This window comes from Panthera onca, chromosome A3 (genome assembly GCF_046562875.1).
Source record: "Panthera onca isolate mPanOnc1 chromosome A3, mPanOnc1 haplotype 2, whole genome shotgun sequence".
Lineage (NCBI taxonomy): Eukaryota > Metazoa > Chordata > Mammalia > Carnivora > Felidae > Panthera > Panthera onca.
The window spans coordinates 105,000,598-105,018,507 of NC_138341.1; the positions used below are offsets into that span (position 1 = coordinate 105,000,598).

Sequence of the window (17,910 nt, forward strand, 5' to 3'; positions counted from 1 at the left end):
GTTCCCACAGGTATCTGTGTACCTAGGCTAGGGACTGGGTAGGGAAATGGCACCTGCCAGCTTTTTGCTCTTAGAGAAGTCTTTCAAAGATCCTGCCCCTCCAGCATATGTTCTGAGATTAGTAAGTAAATCTTCTTCCTGTACACCCTAGGCATTTTTGCAAAGTGCTGTTTCTATGCTGTATCTCAGCAGGGCTGTTTGTTCTGCTGTCTCTTTAAGGGCAGAGACTCAGTTGACTATCTTCCTCCAACTCTCTCAGACCTGGGCCCACTGATTTTTAAAGCTCCCGTGGTAATCCCTACTTATTTTAAGAACCCTTAAAGTTCATTCCCTCCTGTTTTCAAATTTTATGAGGATTCATCTTTCCAGTGTGGGTCCCCTGTGCCTGAGGCGCCTGGCCTGAGGGTTTTCTCCTTTCCCACCTCTTTGCATCTGCAGTATCTTTCCCTCTTGTAGACAGTCTTGTGGCTCCAGTTAGCTCCCCATTGCATCTCTGCCCTTTCTACTCTTTAATGTGGCTCCTTCTCTACCCTTATCTTTGGATGATCTATTCTTCCAGTCTTTGGGTCATTTTCTGGGTTATTTATATTGATGTGGGTGTTTTCTAGGTGTATGTGTAGATGAGGTGAGCCTAGGATCCTCCAGCTCTGCCATCTTCCCCCAGATTCCAATAAATATTTGATCAATGAATAAGATTACTTCATTGCCAAAGTTGTGACCAGAATAACCCTTCATGTGGTAGTCAAGACTTGTAGATCAATTTATAATAGTGTTACAGCCTGTAGAGTTTAATATGCTGTATTATACACACTACATCTAACACATATACCAAACTTTTTCTTTTTTTTAATGTTTATTTTGTTTTGAGAGTGTTAGAGAGTGAGCAGGGGAGGGGCAGAGAGAGAGGGAGACAAGATGTGAAGCCAGCTCCTGTGCTGACAGAAGAGAGAGCCTGATGCAGGGCTCAAACTCACACACTGTGAGATCATTACCTGAGCCGAAGTCTGATGCTCAACTGACCAAGCCACCCAGGTGCCCCTATCAATTTTGTTCTAAGGAAAAGCAAAGGTAAATTGTAAAAAGTTGTGTGTGAATTTTGAGAAACGTAAATGCATACATTGCTTGAAAGGGATAAGTAATAATTATTTTGATGGACCAATATGACAATTCCTCATTCAAATTTTATGATATCAAAGCTCAAAAACAACCAAAGGTCAAAGACTTTTACCCCCCGTTTTTCTTTTGGTACATTCTGATTCACCTAAAGCTTTGGTCAAGGTGTGACTAATTAGGTAAACAACATTAAATTGGCCTCCTTAGGAAAATATCTATATTTTAATCTTGGTGGAGACTTCAAAGGGTCTCAAAATTTTCCAGGATGAAGTAGCTTTGGGACGGTTACTCACCCCAAACTTCCAAAAAAGTTAGGAGGAAAGGAGAAGAGGAGGAATCATTATCACTTATGAAGATAAACACAGCCACCTATTTTTTTTCTTTTGATGTGAAAAAAAAAAATGATGCTGCTATTTTTAACCATCTCCCTGCTCCCTTCCCTAATATTTTTTCATTATTCTAACCTATGGAGCAGAACACTTTTCATGAAATATTATTAAAGAAATGGCTCATAAAAATTCATCCCAGAGGCATTACCTAGGATTTATTATGACATTAAAGATGCAATTATTAAAGTTTGTGTTTGGGATGCTGTTAAATGCCAAGCATCAAGAACAAGTTGTAGGAAAGTATGGTTTCTCTCAGATATACAGAAATGATGGTGGGGGAGAGGCTATTGAGGGTTTGGAATGAGGGATCCCTAAGATAAGCTCAACACTGAAATAACATGAGACATTTTCTTTTCACTCTCCACAATTACACTTAATGTTGGTGTGTCTGTTGAGTGCCCGTTGGCCATTGTGATAGTCATGTTGTTTTGAAAGGATGCTAACAGTACCACTTGAGGAAAATTGTTTTCTTGAAATTGAGATGACAACTCACAAGAAAACTTATTTTAGACCTTCGTTCAGGTTTTCAAAGACATTGCCCGTCTAAGAGGCCACACAGAGACAGTTACAAATCCTTCATTATGCCTCACAGAAAATAACTTAAATAGTCATTTTATAGTTATTTACTACCTGTTCTTTGCAAATAAAGCCTGAAAAGAGTTTAGTCTGGGCTGGTGGAAATGCTATATGTTTAAATAGATTTTAAAGTATAAATGGATAAATTCAGAAGGGGAGATTCTTTCTTCCTTGGGGGGAATGAGGGAGCTTTTGGAAGTGACATTTTTGGAGATGGCTTCTTAAGGATTAATAGAACATCATTATGTTATGTGGCTGGAAAAGATGTGTGCTATGTGTGTGTGAATAGGGAACAGTGATAAATGCAGATTGACTAGGTGAATAGGTAGGTTGGGGTCAGAAACTGCTGATATCAGTAATTTCAACATTATTCTTTAGGTAGTGGAGAGGAATTCAACATTTATAAGCAGAAGGGTAATATAATCAGATCTGTCATTTGGGGAGATTAGTCTATGTGTAGAGAGATTTGAAGGCCAAAGAAATTCAATAGGAAGTTACCAAAATTAAGGAAGAAGAGAAATTTTAAGGGAAGAGAGGGAAGCTTCCAAGACAGGGTAGAATTCCTAGGTTTCATCAACAGATTGGATGTGAGAACAAATGAGATGGGGCAGAACAAGATGGACCCATGGGTTAGCTCCTGTTATGGGTTTTTAAAATAGGAAGGACAGGTAGAGGAAAGGTCACTGTTTCTTATTAATTACACACAGTGTGCATGTGGGCCATTTTTTAAATTCTGAAAATCCGAGAGGAAGAACCAGTGCTTAGTAGAAGAAAAGTCAAGGCTCAAGTTATGGATTTGAGATTTTATACAGAGAAGTAGAAGTTGAAGGCATAAGATCACATGAAACAACTAAGGGAAAATACATATAGACAAGATTCTCTGAATAGATGGTGAAAAAGAATTATTTCCTTTTTGTTGGGGGTGAGGGATGCTGGTAATATTTTGATATTGAACAATAATGGGTTGGTTTCACATGCATTTTAATTTCTGAAACTTTAATTTTGAGATTATTAAATTTTACATTATGAACTTTATAATGGAAGTATATCTCTATATATTTACATAGAAATATTTCCAAGACCTAGTGTAAAGTCCAAAAGTAAATTGCAAAACAATATCTACAGTATGAACCCATTTATATAAACATCTCATCCAAAAAAACATGAAACAATACTACATATTTGTGTATGTAATTTTCACTTGTGTTATTAAAAATAAATATATTTCATTTCACTTATATAGTAATTCCAGGAATTCTTAACCATATCTATGTCAGAAAAGTCTTATTGGGTCAGTTTTTTCTTGGTTCTAGTTTTGGACCGACAAAATTAAATGGAGGTATTTTTTCAGTGTCAAATTTACTCCAACAGAACTGACCTGGCTGAAGAATTTTGCCTCTTTAAATTAAATTAAATTAAATTAAATTACTTTGTTTCTTAGGTATTAATTATAGCCATATATATATATATATATATATATATACACACACATATATATATTACATACTATGCAATAGTAATATATACACTACATATATATTTATACTAAATGTGCTATATTATATGGTACATACACATACCATATAGATATACAATACATACATATACTATATATATTATATACTACATATGTAGACCATATACATACATGGAATATGTATATATACATATATATACACAATATATGTTTTAATTCCAATATAGTTAACATACAGTATCATATTAGTTTCAGATGTACAATATAGTGATTCAACAATTCTGTACATTACTTGGTGCTCATCATAAGTGTTTTCTTAATCTCCTTCATCTGTTTCATCCAGCTCCCCCACCCTCACCTCCCATAAGCAGATGGTTATTCTCTATAGTTAAGAGTCTGTTTTCTGTTTTGTCTCTTTTTCCCTTGGTTCATTTGTTTTGTTTCTTATATTCTACCTATGAGTGAAATCGTATGGTATTTGCCCTTCTCTGACTGACTTATTTCACTTAGCATTCTACCTCTTAGATCCATTAATGTTGTTGCAAGTGGCAAGATTTCATTCCTTTTCATGGATATGGATATATATATATATATATATATATATATATATACACACCACATCTTCTTTATTCCATTCATCTATTGAGGACACTTGGGCTGCTTCTATAATTTGCCTATTGTAAGTAATGCTATGATAAACATAGGGGTGCATGCACCTTTCTGAATTCATGTTCTTGTATTCTTCAGGTAAATACCCAGTAGTGGAATTACTGGATCATATGGTAATTCTATTTTTAATTTTTTGAGAAAGCTCCATACTGGTTTTCACAGTGGCTGCACCAGTTTGCATTACCACCAATAGTGCATGAAGGTTGTTTTTTTTCCTCCACATCCTCGCCAACACTTGTTTCTTGTGTTTTTTGGGTTTTAGCCATTCTGACAGGTGTAAGATGATATCTCATTGTGGATTTGATTTGCACTTACCTGATGATGAGTGATGCTGAGCATCTTTTCATGTGTATGTTGGCCATCTGTATGTCTCTGGAGAAATGTCTGTTTATGTTTTCCGCCAATTGCTTAATGGAATTATTTGGATGTGTGTGTGTGTGTTGAGTTGTGTAAGTTCTTTATATATTTTGGATACTAACCTTTTATTGGATGTCATTTGCAAATATCTTCTCCCACTTTAGTTTTTGTTTGTTGTTTCCTTTGCTGTACAGAAGATTTTATTTTGATGTTGTCCCAATAGTTTATTTTTGGTTTGTTTCCCTTGCCTCAGGAGATATATCGAGAAAAATGTTACTGCAGCTGATATAAGAGAAAGTAATGCCTGTGCTCTCTTCTAGGATTTTTATGGTTTTAGGTCTTACATTTAGGTCTTTAATCTACTTTGAGTTCATTCTTGTGTATGATAAAAGAAAGTGGTCCAGTTTTCCCAACGCTATTTGTTGAAGAAACTTTTTCCCATTGCATATCCTCTGCCAAAGATTAATTGATCATTTAACCATGGTTTTATTTCTGGGTTCTCTTTTCTGTTCTGTTGGACTACATGTCTATTTTTATACCAATACCATACTGTTGATTACTACAATTTTGTAGTGCAACTTGAAATCTGGAATTGTGATACCTCCAGCTTTTCTTTTCCAAGACTGTTTTAGGTATTCAGGATGTTTTGTGGTTCCATACAAATGTTAAGATTATTTGTTCTAGTTCTATGCAGAGTACTGTTAGTATTTTGATAGGGATTGCATTAAATCTTTAGATTGCTTTGGAGAGTATGGACATTTTAACAATATTTGTTCTTCCAACCCATGAGCATGGGATGAGATATCTTCCCATTTGTTTGTGTCGTCTTCAATTTCTTTCATCAATCTTTTATGGTTTTTGGAGTACAGGTCTTTCATCTCCTTGGTTGTTTATTCCCAGGTATTTTATCATTTTTGGTGCAATTGTAAATGGATTTGTTTTCTTAATTTCTCTTTGTGCTGCTTCATTATTGGTGTATAGAAATGCAACAGATTTCTGCACATTGATTTTGTATTCTGTTACCTAAATTCATTTATCAGTTCCAGTAGTCTTTTAGTGGAATTTTTGGGGTTTCTTATATACGGTATCATGTCATCTGCAAAGAGTGAAAGTTGTACTTCTTCTTTACCAATTTGGATGCCTTTTATTTTTCTTTCTTGTCTGATGGCTGTGGCTAGGACTTCCAGTACTGTGTTGAATAAAAATGATGAGAGTGGACATCCTTGTCTTGTTCTTGATCATAGGGGGAAAGCTCTCAGGTTTTCACTATTGACTATGATGCTAGCTGTGGGTTTTTCATATATGGCCTTAATTATGTTGAGGTTATGTTCCCTCTGAACCTACTTTGTTGAGGGTTTTTATCATGCTTAGATGTTGTACTTTGTCAAACGTTTTTTTCTGCATCTACTGAAATGATCGTATGCTTTTTATCCTTTGTCTTATTGTGATGTATCATGTTGATTTGCAAATATTGAACCACCTTTGCATAGGGAATAAATACCACTTGATCATGTGAATTATTTTTTAATGTACTGTTGGATTCTGTTTACTAGTATTTTATTGAGGATTTTTGTATCTATATTCATCAGAGTTATTGGCCTGTATTTCTCTTTTTTTTTGTTGTGTATGGTATCTTTATCTGGTTTTGGTATCACAATAATGCTGGCTTCATAGAATGATTTTGGAAGCTTTCCTTCCTCTTCTACTTTTTGGAATAGTTTAAGAAAAATAGTTATTAACTCTTCTTTAATGTTTGGTAGAATTCACCAGTGAAGTTGTCTGGTCCTGGACTTTTGTTTATTGGGAGTATTTTGATTACTGATTCAATTTCATTGCTGTTAATCAGTCTATTCAAATTTTCTATTTCTTCCTGATTCAGGAAGGTCTAGGAACTGATCAATTTCTTCTAGGTTGTTCAGTCTGTTGGCATATTTTTCATAATATTCTTTTATAATCCTTTTATAATCTTATAATCCTTTATAATTCTTTTATAATACTTGTGTTTCTATGATGTTATTTCTCTTTCATTTCTGAATTTGAGTTGCTTTTTTAAAATATTTATTTGTCTGTCTCTCTCTGTCTCTCTCTTTCTCTGGATGAGCCTGGCTAAAGGTTTGTCAATATTGTTGATCTTTTCAAAGAACCATCTCCTGGATTCATTACTCTATTGTATTTTTTTTAGTTTGTTTCCTGATTTCTGCTCTAATCTTTATTATCTCCTTCTTTCTACTGGGTTTGGGTTTTTCCTTCTCGTTCCTCTAAGTGTGAGGTTATGTCATTTATTTGAGATTTTTCTTGCTTCTTGAGGTTAGGCTCTTATTGCTATAAACTTGCCACTTAGAACAACTTTTGCTGCATCCCCAAGATTCTGGACTATTGTATTTTACTTTTCATTTGCCTCCATGTTTTTTCATTTCCTCGTTGATTTCTTGGGAACTCATTCATTGGTTGCATGTTATGTAACCTTCATGTATTTGTGTTCTTTCCCGATTTTTCTTGTGGTTGATTTCTAGTTTTGTAGTGTTGTCAGAAAAGATATGTGGTATGACTTCAGTTTCCAATTTGCTGAGACTTGTTTTTGTGGCCTAATATGTGATCTATCCTGAAGAACATACCATGTGAACTTGAAAAGAATACATATTCTGTTTTAGGATGGAGTAATCTGAATATTATTTGGATGATCTATCCATTGATGTAAGTCCCCTACTATTATTGTATTACTATTGATTACTTCCTTTATTATTAGCTGCTTTATGTATTTGCGTGTGCTTCCATGTTGGGTGCATAAATATTTACAATTGTTATATCTTCTTATTGAATTATAGTGTCCATTGTTATCTCTTGTTACAGACTTTGTTTTAAAGTCTATTTTGTCTAAGTATTGCTATCTCAGGTTAATTTTCACTTCTATTTGCATGATAAATGCTTTTCCATCCCTTCACTTTCAATCTTTCTGTATCTTTAGGTCTGAAATGAATCTCTTATAGGCAGCATATAGATGATTATTTTTTTACCCATTCCATTACCCAGTGTCTTTTGATTGGCATTTTTTTTAATGTTTATTTTTGAGAGCAAGAGAGTGGGGGAGGGGCAGAGAGAGAGGAGGGGCACAGAGGATGTGAAGCAGGCTCTGTGCTGACAGCAGGTACGATGTACCACTTGTATCCTATCTTTAATACTTGCTTTCCCTTACCTACACCTCCCCCCCCACCCCTGCCAGCCCCTTAAGTCTTGGGATTTGATTAGCTTGTACAATATTTTTGAAATACTATTTCTTGGATTCCAAGATACACATATTTTCACATTTTCACATCTCTGAAATTGAGATGTCTATAATCACAGGATGATGTGTCCAAGTTTAATTGGCAACATGTTTTCATTCTTCGTGGTATATAGAATAATGGTGCATCTTATAACCAATGGTATCTTAGATCTGATGAACTATACTTCCCAATGAATTTATTTTGGCAATCTGTTTCTTTTTTTCCCCACCAAGCCTTTTATCCTCACAAAAGGGTAAGAACAGTCTGCTTATGAAGTGGGAATAGTCTTGTATGGACATTCCAGTCAGTCAGGTATAGGCAGTTCTATATCCTTTCTGGACTGAGGAGACAGAGAATGGACTCAAGGGTCCTGACTCCCAGATTGAAAGTCCTGCTGGGTGGGAGAATCAAGACGTAGTAGAAACCCAGGTTGGCCTGGGGCCCAATATAAATCAGGATTGCCTCTTGATTCTTGGGGCACTGCTCTGACAAACTGCAAGCCTCCTGGAGAAACATTATGACACTGGAACATGGCACTAGTAGCTGACAAATGGGCAAAGCAGGTATTTAAATGAACTGGTGTTAGCACCTCTGGTATTCCAACAGCTCACAAAAATTCAGAAGTTCCTGTGCATCCCCGAAGAATGCTAATATAAACTGAGTTCAGGATGAACACTTGACTGAGAAGAGACCTTGAACCACTGGATGGAAGGATCCATTTTTCAGGGCTGCAGCGCAGGGCAGTTAGGAGACCAGATGCTCCTCCCCACTGCCATCTGGGAGAAAGGCCTGCATGTGGCTGGGACTCTAACAGGGGGTTTGGCTTTGAAATAATTGAATATGCCTCTGAAATAACTTGTTTTTTTAAGCTGGAAAAGATTGAGTTACTTTAACTGGCAAGATTTTTTTTTTCCTTCGTGAGAATGCAGAATGAGTGCAATCTGACCTTCTAATTGAAAGTAAAACATCGTTTTGTTGTACATCTTAATCCTACAGGGGAATCTTTTTTGAGGTTGGGGCAAAATGTCTCAAATACTGGGAGTAGTCTAAGTTAAAGAAAAAAGCAGCTCTGGATAGAACACTGGGAAGTGGAAATATTTATGGCAGTGTAAAAGGATGAAAAGGCAGAGAAGATCAGATCAGACAAAGGGAAAACTGGGAGCAAGGGAAAGAGAAGCAATTGCTGAATTCACCCAAGTGCCACAGAACGGTGTGCTGAGCTCTTGTTAGAAGTCTTGATGGGGGGAGGAGGGCACCTGGGTGGCTCAGTCTTTTAAGCGTCTGGTTGAAACTTGAGCCCTGCATCAGGCTCTGTGCCAATGAGAGCGTGGAGGCTGCTTGGATCCTCTGTCTCCCTCTCTCTCTGCCCTTCCCCCACTCACACTAGCTCGTTTTCTTTCAAAAATTAAAAAAAAAAAATGTCCTTTGATCGGATGAGGAGCCATTTGGAATTCTTGAGAATTGGCCATCCCAATGTGGTGCTACATTAATAGCCATAATTTTCCATGGGATATTAGTGCTGAAAGACATATGGTCTAACCCCATTGTCTTCCAGACCAGCAAACAGGGAACCAGAGAAATTTCACAGAAACCAGTTCAAATGATACATAGGAGAAAAAGAAAAACACGTATATCGACAAATGCATCACATTTGGGTGTCAAACAGAATGAGCCTGTTTCGTTGTCATTTGGAGGCAGGGGAAATGTGTGGGGGCACGAATAAGCCTCCTTTAGAAATAACGAAGGGCTCATTTATGAAAAAGGCAAAAAGTCTGCTGGAAAGTATATACTCTGACGGATGGTAAATGTGTTTTCATTTTTTATTAGAGAAGTTGGAAGTTTAATTTCAATATTGACGGTAACATCATTTTCTCTGCTTTGTTCAGGGGAACACACAGAATCAATTTGTACAAGCATATACAACAATTCAGTTGGTGTTTTGTGTCCTAAAATCAGTAATCTGATTAGTTCTAGACTACCAAGTTTCCATGCGCTCCTCCCGGCTTGGGCGGCATGGCTTGATTCCCCGCAGAATACTTTTTCATGCACTGTCTGCAACACAACTATGGCAGGCTTAAAGACCATGCAGATTAACACTGTAGCAAATTGTTTTGATATTTAACAGACGTAAAAAGGTTATTTCCTGATATGAAATTCTGAAAATCTGCATAAATATTTTTGTGTAAAATTAAATTAGTTATGTATTTTTTTGAAACTAGAACTTGAAGTATCAAGAATGCCCACATAATTCATATACACATATATATAGACTTTTTCATTATGCTAAAAGTCTTCATAGTCAAATTATATTCTGTGCCATTTTATTAAACCAGTATTTATTTGGCATTAGGTTAACTGTATCTGTATGGATTAGTCTTAACTGGTGCTTGTGTATCATGCAAACATAGTTCTGGTATTCCTGTTTACTAATCTCATCATGTGGCAATACGTAGATGATTTTGCTCTAACAGTGTGAAGTAGGAGTATAAATATTTTATACATGGTCACATTTACAAACGTTTGCCAATTACCACTTCGCGATCTTTATGGTGTAATAGTGTATTATAATGTCTGGAATCGGCAGAAGCAATTCCTATAAAGCAATATCAGATGTAAACTTTCTTAACATGTGCCTAACAGAGTTCTCCCTTGAGCACTGATGAGTTTTGGCACAGGTACACTGTTCTACTGTTTTTTATTCTAATAATTTCCACAACTTTTACAGGAACTTAGCTTCTTACGGCATGGCAGAGACATGGCACTTACTGATGAGGTAACTCAGATGTAGAAAAATTCTGCAAAATTTGTCTAGCAGACTGCCACTTCTGCTGATGAATTTGTAGACAGAGTTGGTTTTTTTTCCCCCTAGTGCATGCACTTGATATTCAATCGCTAGTGCACTATTTTTGCTGCAGCTCAAACATGTCCTAATGCATCACAGAGCAGAGTTGTGGACACCAAGCTCATTCACGTGTGATGGTATTTTATAGCAAACATGTTTAAGTTGTAATATCATGGGTGAAACTCTGCCTTATTGGGCTAGTAATTTGGGTGGGTTGGGAGCTACTTATGGTTGGCCAAGGAGATCCAATACTCAAAATGTTAAATAGAAATATGTAAGTCTCGGTGGTTTCAGGTAACATTTTGGCTGGGCGTAAAGGAAACCCACAGACAGCAGCCTTCTTGCGTGAACTCTGTGTTGGGAAGCTTGGGGGTGATCTTTGATGCTGTGTGGTTTTGGGGCTTCAGTTTGCGTTCTGGAGTTTCACACTACTGTTGCTGGTCTGCGGTCCATCTCGGCTTCCAACTTCACCATCTGCTGCATCTCCTTCGCCTGTAACATCAGAAACATGGCCTTACGTGTTGAAATTCTCACTCAAAGGCATGTAGCTGCCCCGGCCTCTCTTCTCCCGTAAATTCCATGCTGTCACTATGTCCCTTGCTACTCAAAGTGAGGTCTGTGGACCAGGACCTTGTGAGAAATGCACAACCTTGGACTCCAAGGGACTCCATCCCACACCTACTGGATCAGAATGTGCATTTTGACAAGATCTTTAAGATATTTGGATGCACATTAAAGCTTGTGAAGAACTAGTTCTCCATAGCACCAGGAAAACCATTTGAAAAGAGGCTAAGCCAGGCCTTCAATAGACTACCTCACATCAAACCGTTTGATTTAGATTCTACAGATGGACATGTTGCCTTGGCTGTGTATAATTTGAACTTTTAGAACAGGTGTTTCTTATGCACAGTATTTTCCCCAAATAGCCTGAAATTTAGTTAACTCCCTAAGAATCTGATGGAGAAATTTAGTTGGGAGCATATCACATTGATTTGGCTGGAGTACCTTGCAAATACAACATCACAGGAATGTGTAGGGTTCCTGGAATCCTATTGTCCAAAAATTATCCCTCTGGGTTCTCACTTCAAGGTAAGTTTTTATGGGCTTCCCCAGGAAGTAAGCCACGGTGAACTTGGTCTCCTGAATTAAGACTGTCACTAAGACAACCAGGGGGTTTGGGAGGTAGAAAGGAGTCAGATGGGGGCAGACAGATTCTGTGTTTGGCAGTATAGGGAAAATTAATTGGCTTATTTCAACATTTACTTTCCAGCTGGTTCCTGGATGCTTATGCCCAGGCCAACCCATGTAATTTTTGAGGGAATAAGAAAGCATCCCTTTCCTCTTTGTGTGACATGCCACTTTGAAATAAAGGACATTTCAGAATGGAAACATGGTAAAGACATAACTCAGAGGAGGACTCTGAAGTGTGTTGATGTTACTACTCAGGTCTGCTTAGGTATTCCAACTAAATAGAAGGTCAATGGGGGGGGGGGGCTGGTCAAATCTGAACATCATCCAATAAGCATCTAGAGGTCCCAAAGAGGCCCTGTTACAAAACCAGTATGACCCATGGACCATTTTCTTATTATTTTTATATTGTGGCTTCAAGTTTCCTTTTGGCAAAGAGGATAGAGTAGTACCAAAGAATTTTATCTTTCTGCTCAAATATGGGATGGACGGTTCCCTCTACCTAGATATTCTTCTATGCCTGAAGTATACTAATACTCTAATAGAGAAATGAAGAAATGGAGAAAAATATACAAACATGAAACCATGACACAAACGGTATTCATAAGAGAGGACAGTGAAACATTATCAGCACTAGAAATTAAATACTTTTATGTTCAATAAATAGTAACAAAAGATTCCCTGTGCTTCTCCCCTTTTAGCATTTAAAGGCACTACTGAACACGGTCATAGAATGAAGAATCATATGACAATAAAGGACTATTCTCAGAGCTAAGTTCTCATAGAAGCAGGGTGACCATGCATTCCCATTTGGACAGTTCCAGTTTATGCCTGTAGTCCTGGCAATTATGAACATCACCCTCTTTCCCTCTCAAAATGATCCTGGTTCAGATAATAAATTATACGGTCACCTTACTTATAAGAGGTGATTAGGGTCCTCGGCAGACCAGATCTAGCAGAAAGCATGACAAGGGTCATAACACTCTATAATGTTTCTGCACACAGACCATAACTCTGTCATTAAAAAAGCACCAATGAACTTTCTAGGAGGGTGCTTTAAAATTAATTGCAGTCATATTAATGTTTGGGAGAGATCTGACCTCGTGACCCAGAGTTAGCTGTGGTCAGTCCAAATGACAGTCATATATCACTGTTCTTGATGTGTAGGTATATCGTTATTAGCATGACTTGAGTTTCCTAGGTCTGTAGTAGGAAACGTTGGTTCAAACTCCCTCAGAAATCATTCTCTAAAGATTTTGGGCATGTCAGTTTGTATATTACATCAGAAGTCCAAGCATGACATGATCAAACTTTTACATCCAAAACCTTGAGATACTACTTAGCTATGAGCAGATATGAATCATAAATGGAGATCGCCCCGAGAACACTAGCATAGCTGAGAAGGAAAGCAATGTCTTGCTGATTAGAGTTTCAGTCCTACCTTGCGTTTGGGACACTGCATGGCAGGATTTCAATAGCTGTTTGTACAAAAATAGTAATGTCAAAATTGAGTCATACATATAAAACAAAATAAATGAATACTGAAGTGAACTTGAAAAATGAATGTAAAACCATATACAGAAAAGCAAAAAAGCTAAGAATATAACATGTATACACCCATCAGTGACAAACTCTCCCCAAATTGATCTCAACAGAAAAAAAAAAAAGAACAAAACAAACAACTGATGCCTAAGAGCCCAGACTGTGCTTCTCTTCCTCAGCAGTGATTGGAGGGGGGAGAACCCACCTTTTAGCAAGAACCCTCACTTTATTAAATGGTAGGGTTGATGACAAAAATCAATTTTTAAAGCTTGAGTGTGAAAGTAATGGAGCTGTTGATGTTTGGAATGGTACATGTGAGGACGATGAGATACTTGGGAAAACTTAGTAGAAAACGAGTCCCTGACCTTTGGACTTTTAAATGAAGCATTGGCTGACCAAGTAGACAAGGCCGTTAGATGGCTTAAAAAGAACACAGGAGGTTAGGATCTAGAATCAGGGCCAAAATAGATTAAAACTTGACTTGTTTCCGCCAGTGCCCTCAATGCTGGTGTAGCTAATTAAGGAGATCCATTCCACACTCTGCTTTGCAGGGATGGGGTGAGCCTCTGGGAGTTGGGTCATAAGGAAGCAGTAAGAAGCCTTAAAGGGAGATATAAGGGATGAATGTTAAAATTATTTTATCTTTGGCTTAGAAGCAGAAAGTAGTCTTTGGGTTTAACAAAGGTTTGGGAGACTGTTCTAAAAATTTAGGATGTCTGGAAATACGGGAACTTTTCTGCCAATGAAGTGTTTAATTGGCTATGAAGGGAGCTCTCCTACCTGGTTCCAGCCCATGCCTATTATGAGGGAAGAAATGGAGTCACTCACTCTATCTTTTGCACTATGCCTGGGACAGTGTTGTAACACACAGAGTAACTGAGAGCTCTCTGACTGTTAAGTTCCAAACAAAACCACACTAGAAAGATCTGGGACTGGATTTTTTACTGAACAGGCCATGTTTTGGTAAAGCAAAGCTTAACACAGAAATTCAAGTCCAAATTCTACCTTTTCTGGAAGCATCAAGAGGATACTGTGAACTTCTTGTCATAGAATCTCACTGAATCTTCATCAAATCTCAAGCTTTCTCATATTCTATGCTTTCCTAAGCTTCTGTGACTCAAAGTATCAGTTGTGGGTGGTAGACACTGCTTACAACATATTGAAATGCATTATATCAATTTTTGGATCAAAAAGCCACTATCCTCCCAATATTATCAAGCCAGTTATCACTAATCCATTATATTTTAATGCAAGAACTCTGGGGTGGTTTGAATTACCCATGTATTAGGATAAAAGCTCCAAGTGATTTTTTTTTTTTTATTATGTAGTTTGGCTCTGAAATAAAAAACACTAGGTAAGCATATTCTCTAGCTCTGATATTCACCACTATTGTAGTAATGAGTAATTTTTAGCACATTTCCATTCTTTAGTCAAACTTGTTGCTAAGCAACACAGTGATTTCCAAGGAGTTTCTTAATTTAGTTAACTGCCTTACCTTCATTTTGCCTTCTTCTGAGAGGCATCGTTATCCCCACCCAGCCCTGAATCACAGAAATAGGTTCTAACATTTTGGAGATGGTGGCTTTACCTTTATTCATATTCCCATTTTGCCCATGGGAACACTTCCTGAGAAGTGCTTTAAGACCAACAACATAAGCTAGGTAACTCGTACCACAACGTGATGTATCTATGAGATGGTCAAATGAATTGGACCCACAGGACAATAAAACATTTATTGTCCCCCTTGAGGATCTGTGGACTATTCATGAATAGAAAAGCATTTAGCTGAAAAGGAAATGTGAAACATAACTCAGAAGTATGTTGATGAATAAAACTTCTGTCCACCAAAAAGTAACAAATCTGAAACCAGAAGTTGGATTTACTTGTTACCCAACTGCAATACAAAAAGAGAAGATTTAAGGGTTTTGTTTTACTTTCTAAAAGATACATTTTAGCATAATTCCAATCGAAGTGTTTTTCAAAAGGAGCCATTTACTCTGAGAAATACATCTTAAAGAGGCTTGCTTTGTAGATGAGGAAATAGGAAAGAACAATGTAGTACACGTTTCATCAAAACCTCTTGACAGTTCCTAGATAGAAGTAAATTATCTAGATAAAAAAACTTCCAAACCAGCATACCTAAAAACTGAAATTTGAACTAAGATAGACTCAAATTTAACCTGCCATGGAGGGTCATTTTGTCTTATAAGCTGGTGGTAGTGCCATCATACTGAAATGAGACTGGATGGCCAATGGACTGTAGCCCATTTGGGAAGGACCCCACCTGCACTATTCTTCGGGTAAACATACATATATATCTTGGTGTTGGTATATGCCCGATGGCTAACTAAAGAGTTGGGTTTGGGGTAACTATGTGCCTTGCTGGGAAAAAACAAATACCAAGAATATGGTATCCACTCACGTTAGGTGGCTTGTAGAGTTTTGGGCAGCTCCTTTCCTTGGGTCCTGCTAGTAAGCCCTAAGATGGTTTTATGACTTTTAAGACTGAGGTTGAAACCAGGTGGTTTCTCTCATCTGCTTTTAAATAGACTATCACATGTGCCTAGGTTGCAAATTACAAAGCTCTAAATGAAAATGGAGACATAATTTGTAACCTCTGTTTTCTCCTCTCAGGGACATCACTATTAGAATCATCACAATCTATTCCAAAGACGACTTCAGAATCTCTTCCTCCCATGGCTACATTCCTCTCCCATTTCAGAAAAGGGTACTTTCTGTTCTTGTTTGATGCAATGGGGAAAATACAGTAAAAGGGATCACATCCTAGCCACCCTTCCATGCTGCTACTCAGGCTATGGGTTTTAGCAGAAGGGTCACTATCTGCAGGTATGGCATCCACCCCCAAACCTGGCTGGCTGTCTATGTCTTTTTATGCCCTTTAGGTAAAATACCTGCTCATTCTGTTTCTCTAGGAACTCCAGGTGTTCAAGCTGGACTTTTTTCAACTGATCCATTTCTTTGGACTGTTTCATGGCGAGCTGCAAAAAAAAAAAAAAAAAAAAAAAAATCGGATAAACTTTGGATGGAAGAGGTATGACCGTTACGTTTACAATTTAACCCAGGGAGATAATTATTTAAACAAATCATGAAAAGTAGTCTGACAACTGGAAGAGTATAACCCCCTAATTCTTACTGGGAAGATCTTTCCTGCTAAAATAATAGAGTACTTAGGTGCAATTAAAACTTGGCTCCCTTTTCCATATAAAATAATGCCAAATTAATATCTTAAAGATTTTAGTAATAGATTATTTAGTTCTCAGGGAGCAGACAAGAGAGGCTAGAATGTTTACAGAAAAATCAAATTAAACAAATTAGCCAGAAGTCTGATATCTAAGCGTGAGTTATTGTTTACAGTGCCAAGAGAATTATAAAATACTTACTCTCTTTCTTTCTTCCAGAAACTTTTTGGTGTTGCTGCTATTTAACTCCCTGACTCTCCTAAAAGTAATAGGTACAAATATCAGTTGGCAGCTGACATTGAATAGAATTAACATACTATTAAAGTCCTATTCCATTTAATTATATGGATGGAATTACCACTTTTCCTAATTTTTGTGGAATTTTGAAACCTATACTGTACAGTGGAAAATACAAACATCTTTGTATCCAGTCAGATTACTCAATATTAATGTTTTGCCATATTTGTCTTGTATTTTTAAAGGAAACAAAGTGTTAGAGATATAATTAAAGCCCCTTTTGTATTTTTCCTGATTCCAGTTTCTTTCTCTCTGGACAGAACCACTATTTTGAATTTGGTGTGGACCTTCCCATCTATGTTTTAATATTTTTATTCCAAGGGCGCCTGGGTGGCTAAGTTGGTTGAGCATCCAACCTCGGCTCAGGTCATGATCTCACGGTCTGTGAGTTCGAGCCCTGCGTCGGGCTCTGTGCCGACAGCTCAGAGCCTGGAGCCTGTTTCGGATTCTGTGTCTCCTTCTCTCTCTGACCCTCCCCCATTCATGCTCTTTCTCTGTCTCAAAAAAATAAATGTTAAAAAAATTTTTTAATAACACATACAGGTGTTTCTCAAATTTTCATGCACCTACAAATCTAGTGGAGATATTGTCAAAACCACTGATTGCTGGGCCCACCCCCAGGGGGTCTGATTTAGTGGGTTTGGGGTGGGGCCTGAGACTCTGCATTTGTAACCAGCTCACAAGTGATGCTGCAGGTCTGTATTGTTTTGTGTATTTTCCAAATTTACCGAAATGGTAACATATTCTGGGTTTATTCATGTAACTTACTACTTAACCTAGAATTTAGAGATACGGCTGTGTTTAAAAGCACTTCATTATTTTCATATGCCATATGGGTTTTTCCATTTATGAAGAGACTAGAATATTTCTAGTTGGCCATCAATGACAAATGGTAATGATCCGGTGCACAGGATCCTGTGATATGTGGCACAGGGGCTATTGATTAAATAAGTATAGTGTGTATCTTCTTGTGCATATGAGCAAGGATTTCTCTACG

At 37.3% G+C, this 17,910-nt stretch overlaps 1 protein-coding gene across 15 annotated transcripts in view; it reads right to left on the reverse strand.

Moving 5' to 3' along the window:
* Positions 1-9,650: 9,650 nt before the first annotated feature.
* The window catches only part of PLCB4 (phospholipase C beta 4), a 420,239-nt gene continuing 411,979 nt past the window's right edge, over positions 9,651-17,910 (reverse strand). For 14 of the 15 annotated variants that reach the window (XM_078444271.2, XM_078444272.2, XM_078444260.2 and 11 more), the window contains 4 exons: positions 16,818-16,875; positions 16,329-16,415; positions 13,316-13,352; positions 9,651-11,178 (listed from right to left, as the gene is read on the reverse strand). In XM_078444271.2, coding sequence (XP_078300397.1) covers positions 11,090-11,178; positions 13,316-13,352; positions 16,329-16,415; positions 16,818-16,875 — 271 coding nt within the window. In that variant the 3' untranslated portion in view covers positions 9,651-11,089. The remainder of the gene's footprint in view (positions 11,179-13,315; positions 13,353-16,328; positions 16,416-16,817; positions 16,876-17,910) is intronic. The other variant, XM_078444273.2, reaches the window with a different exon arrangement.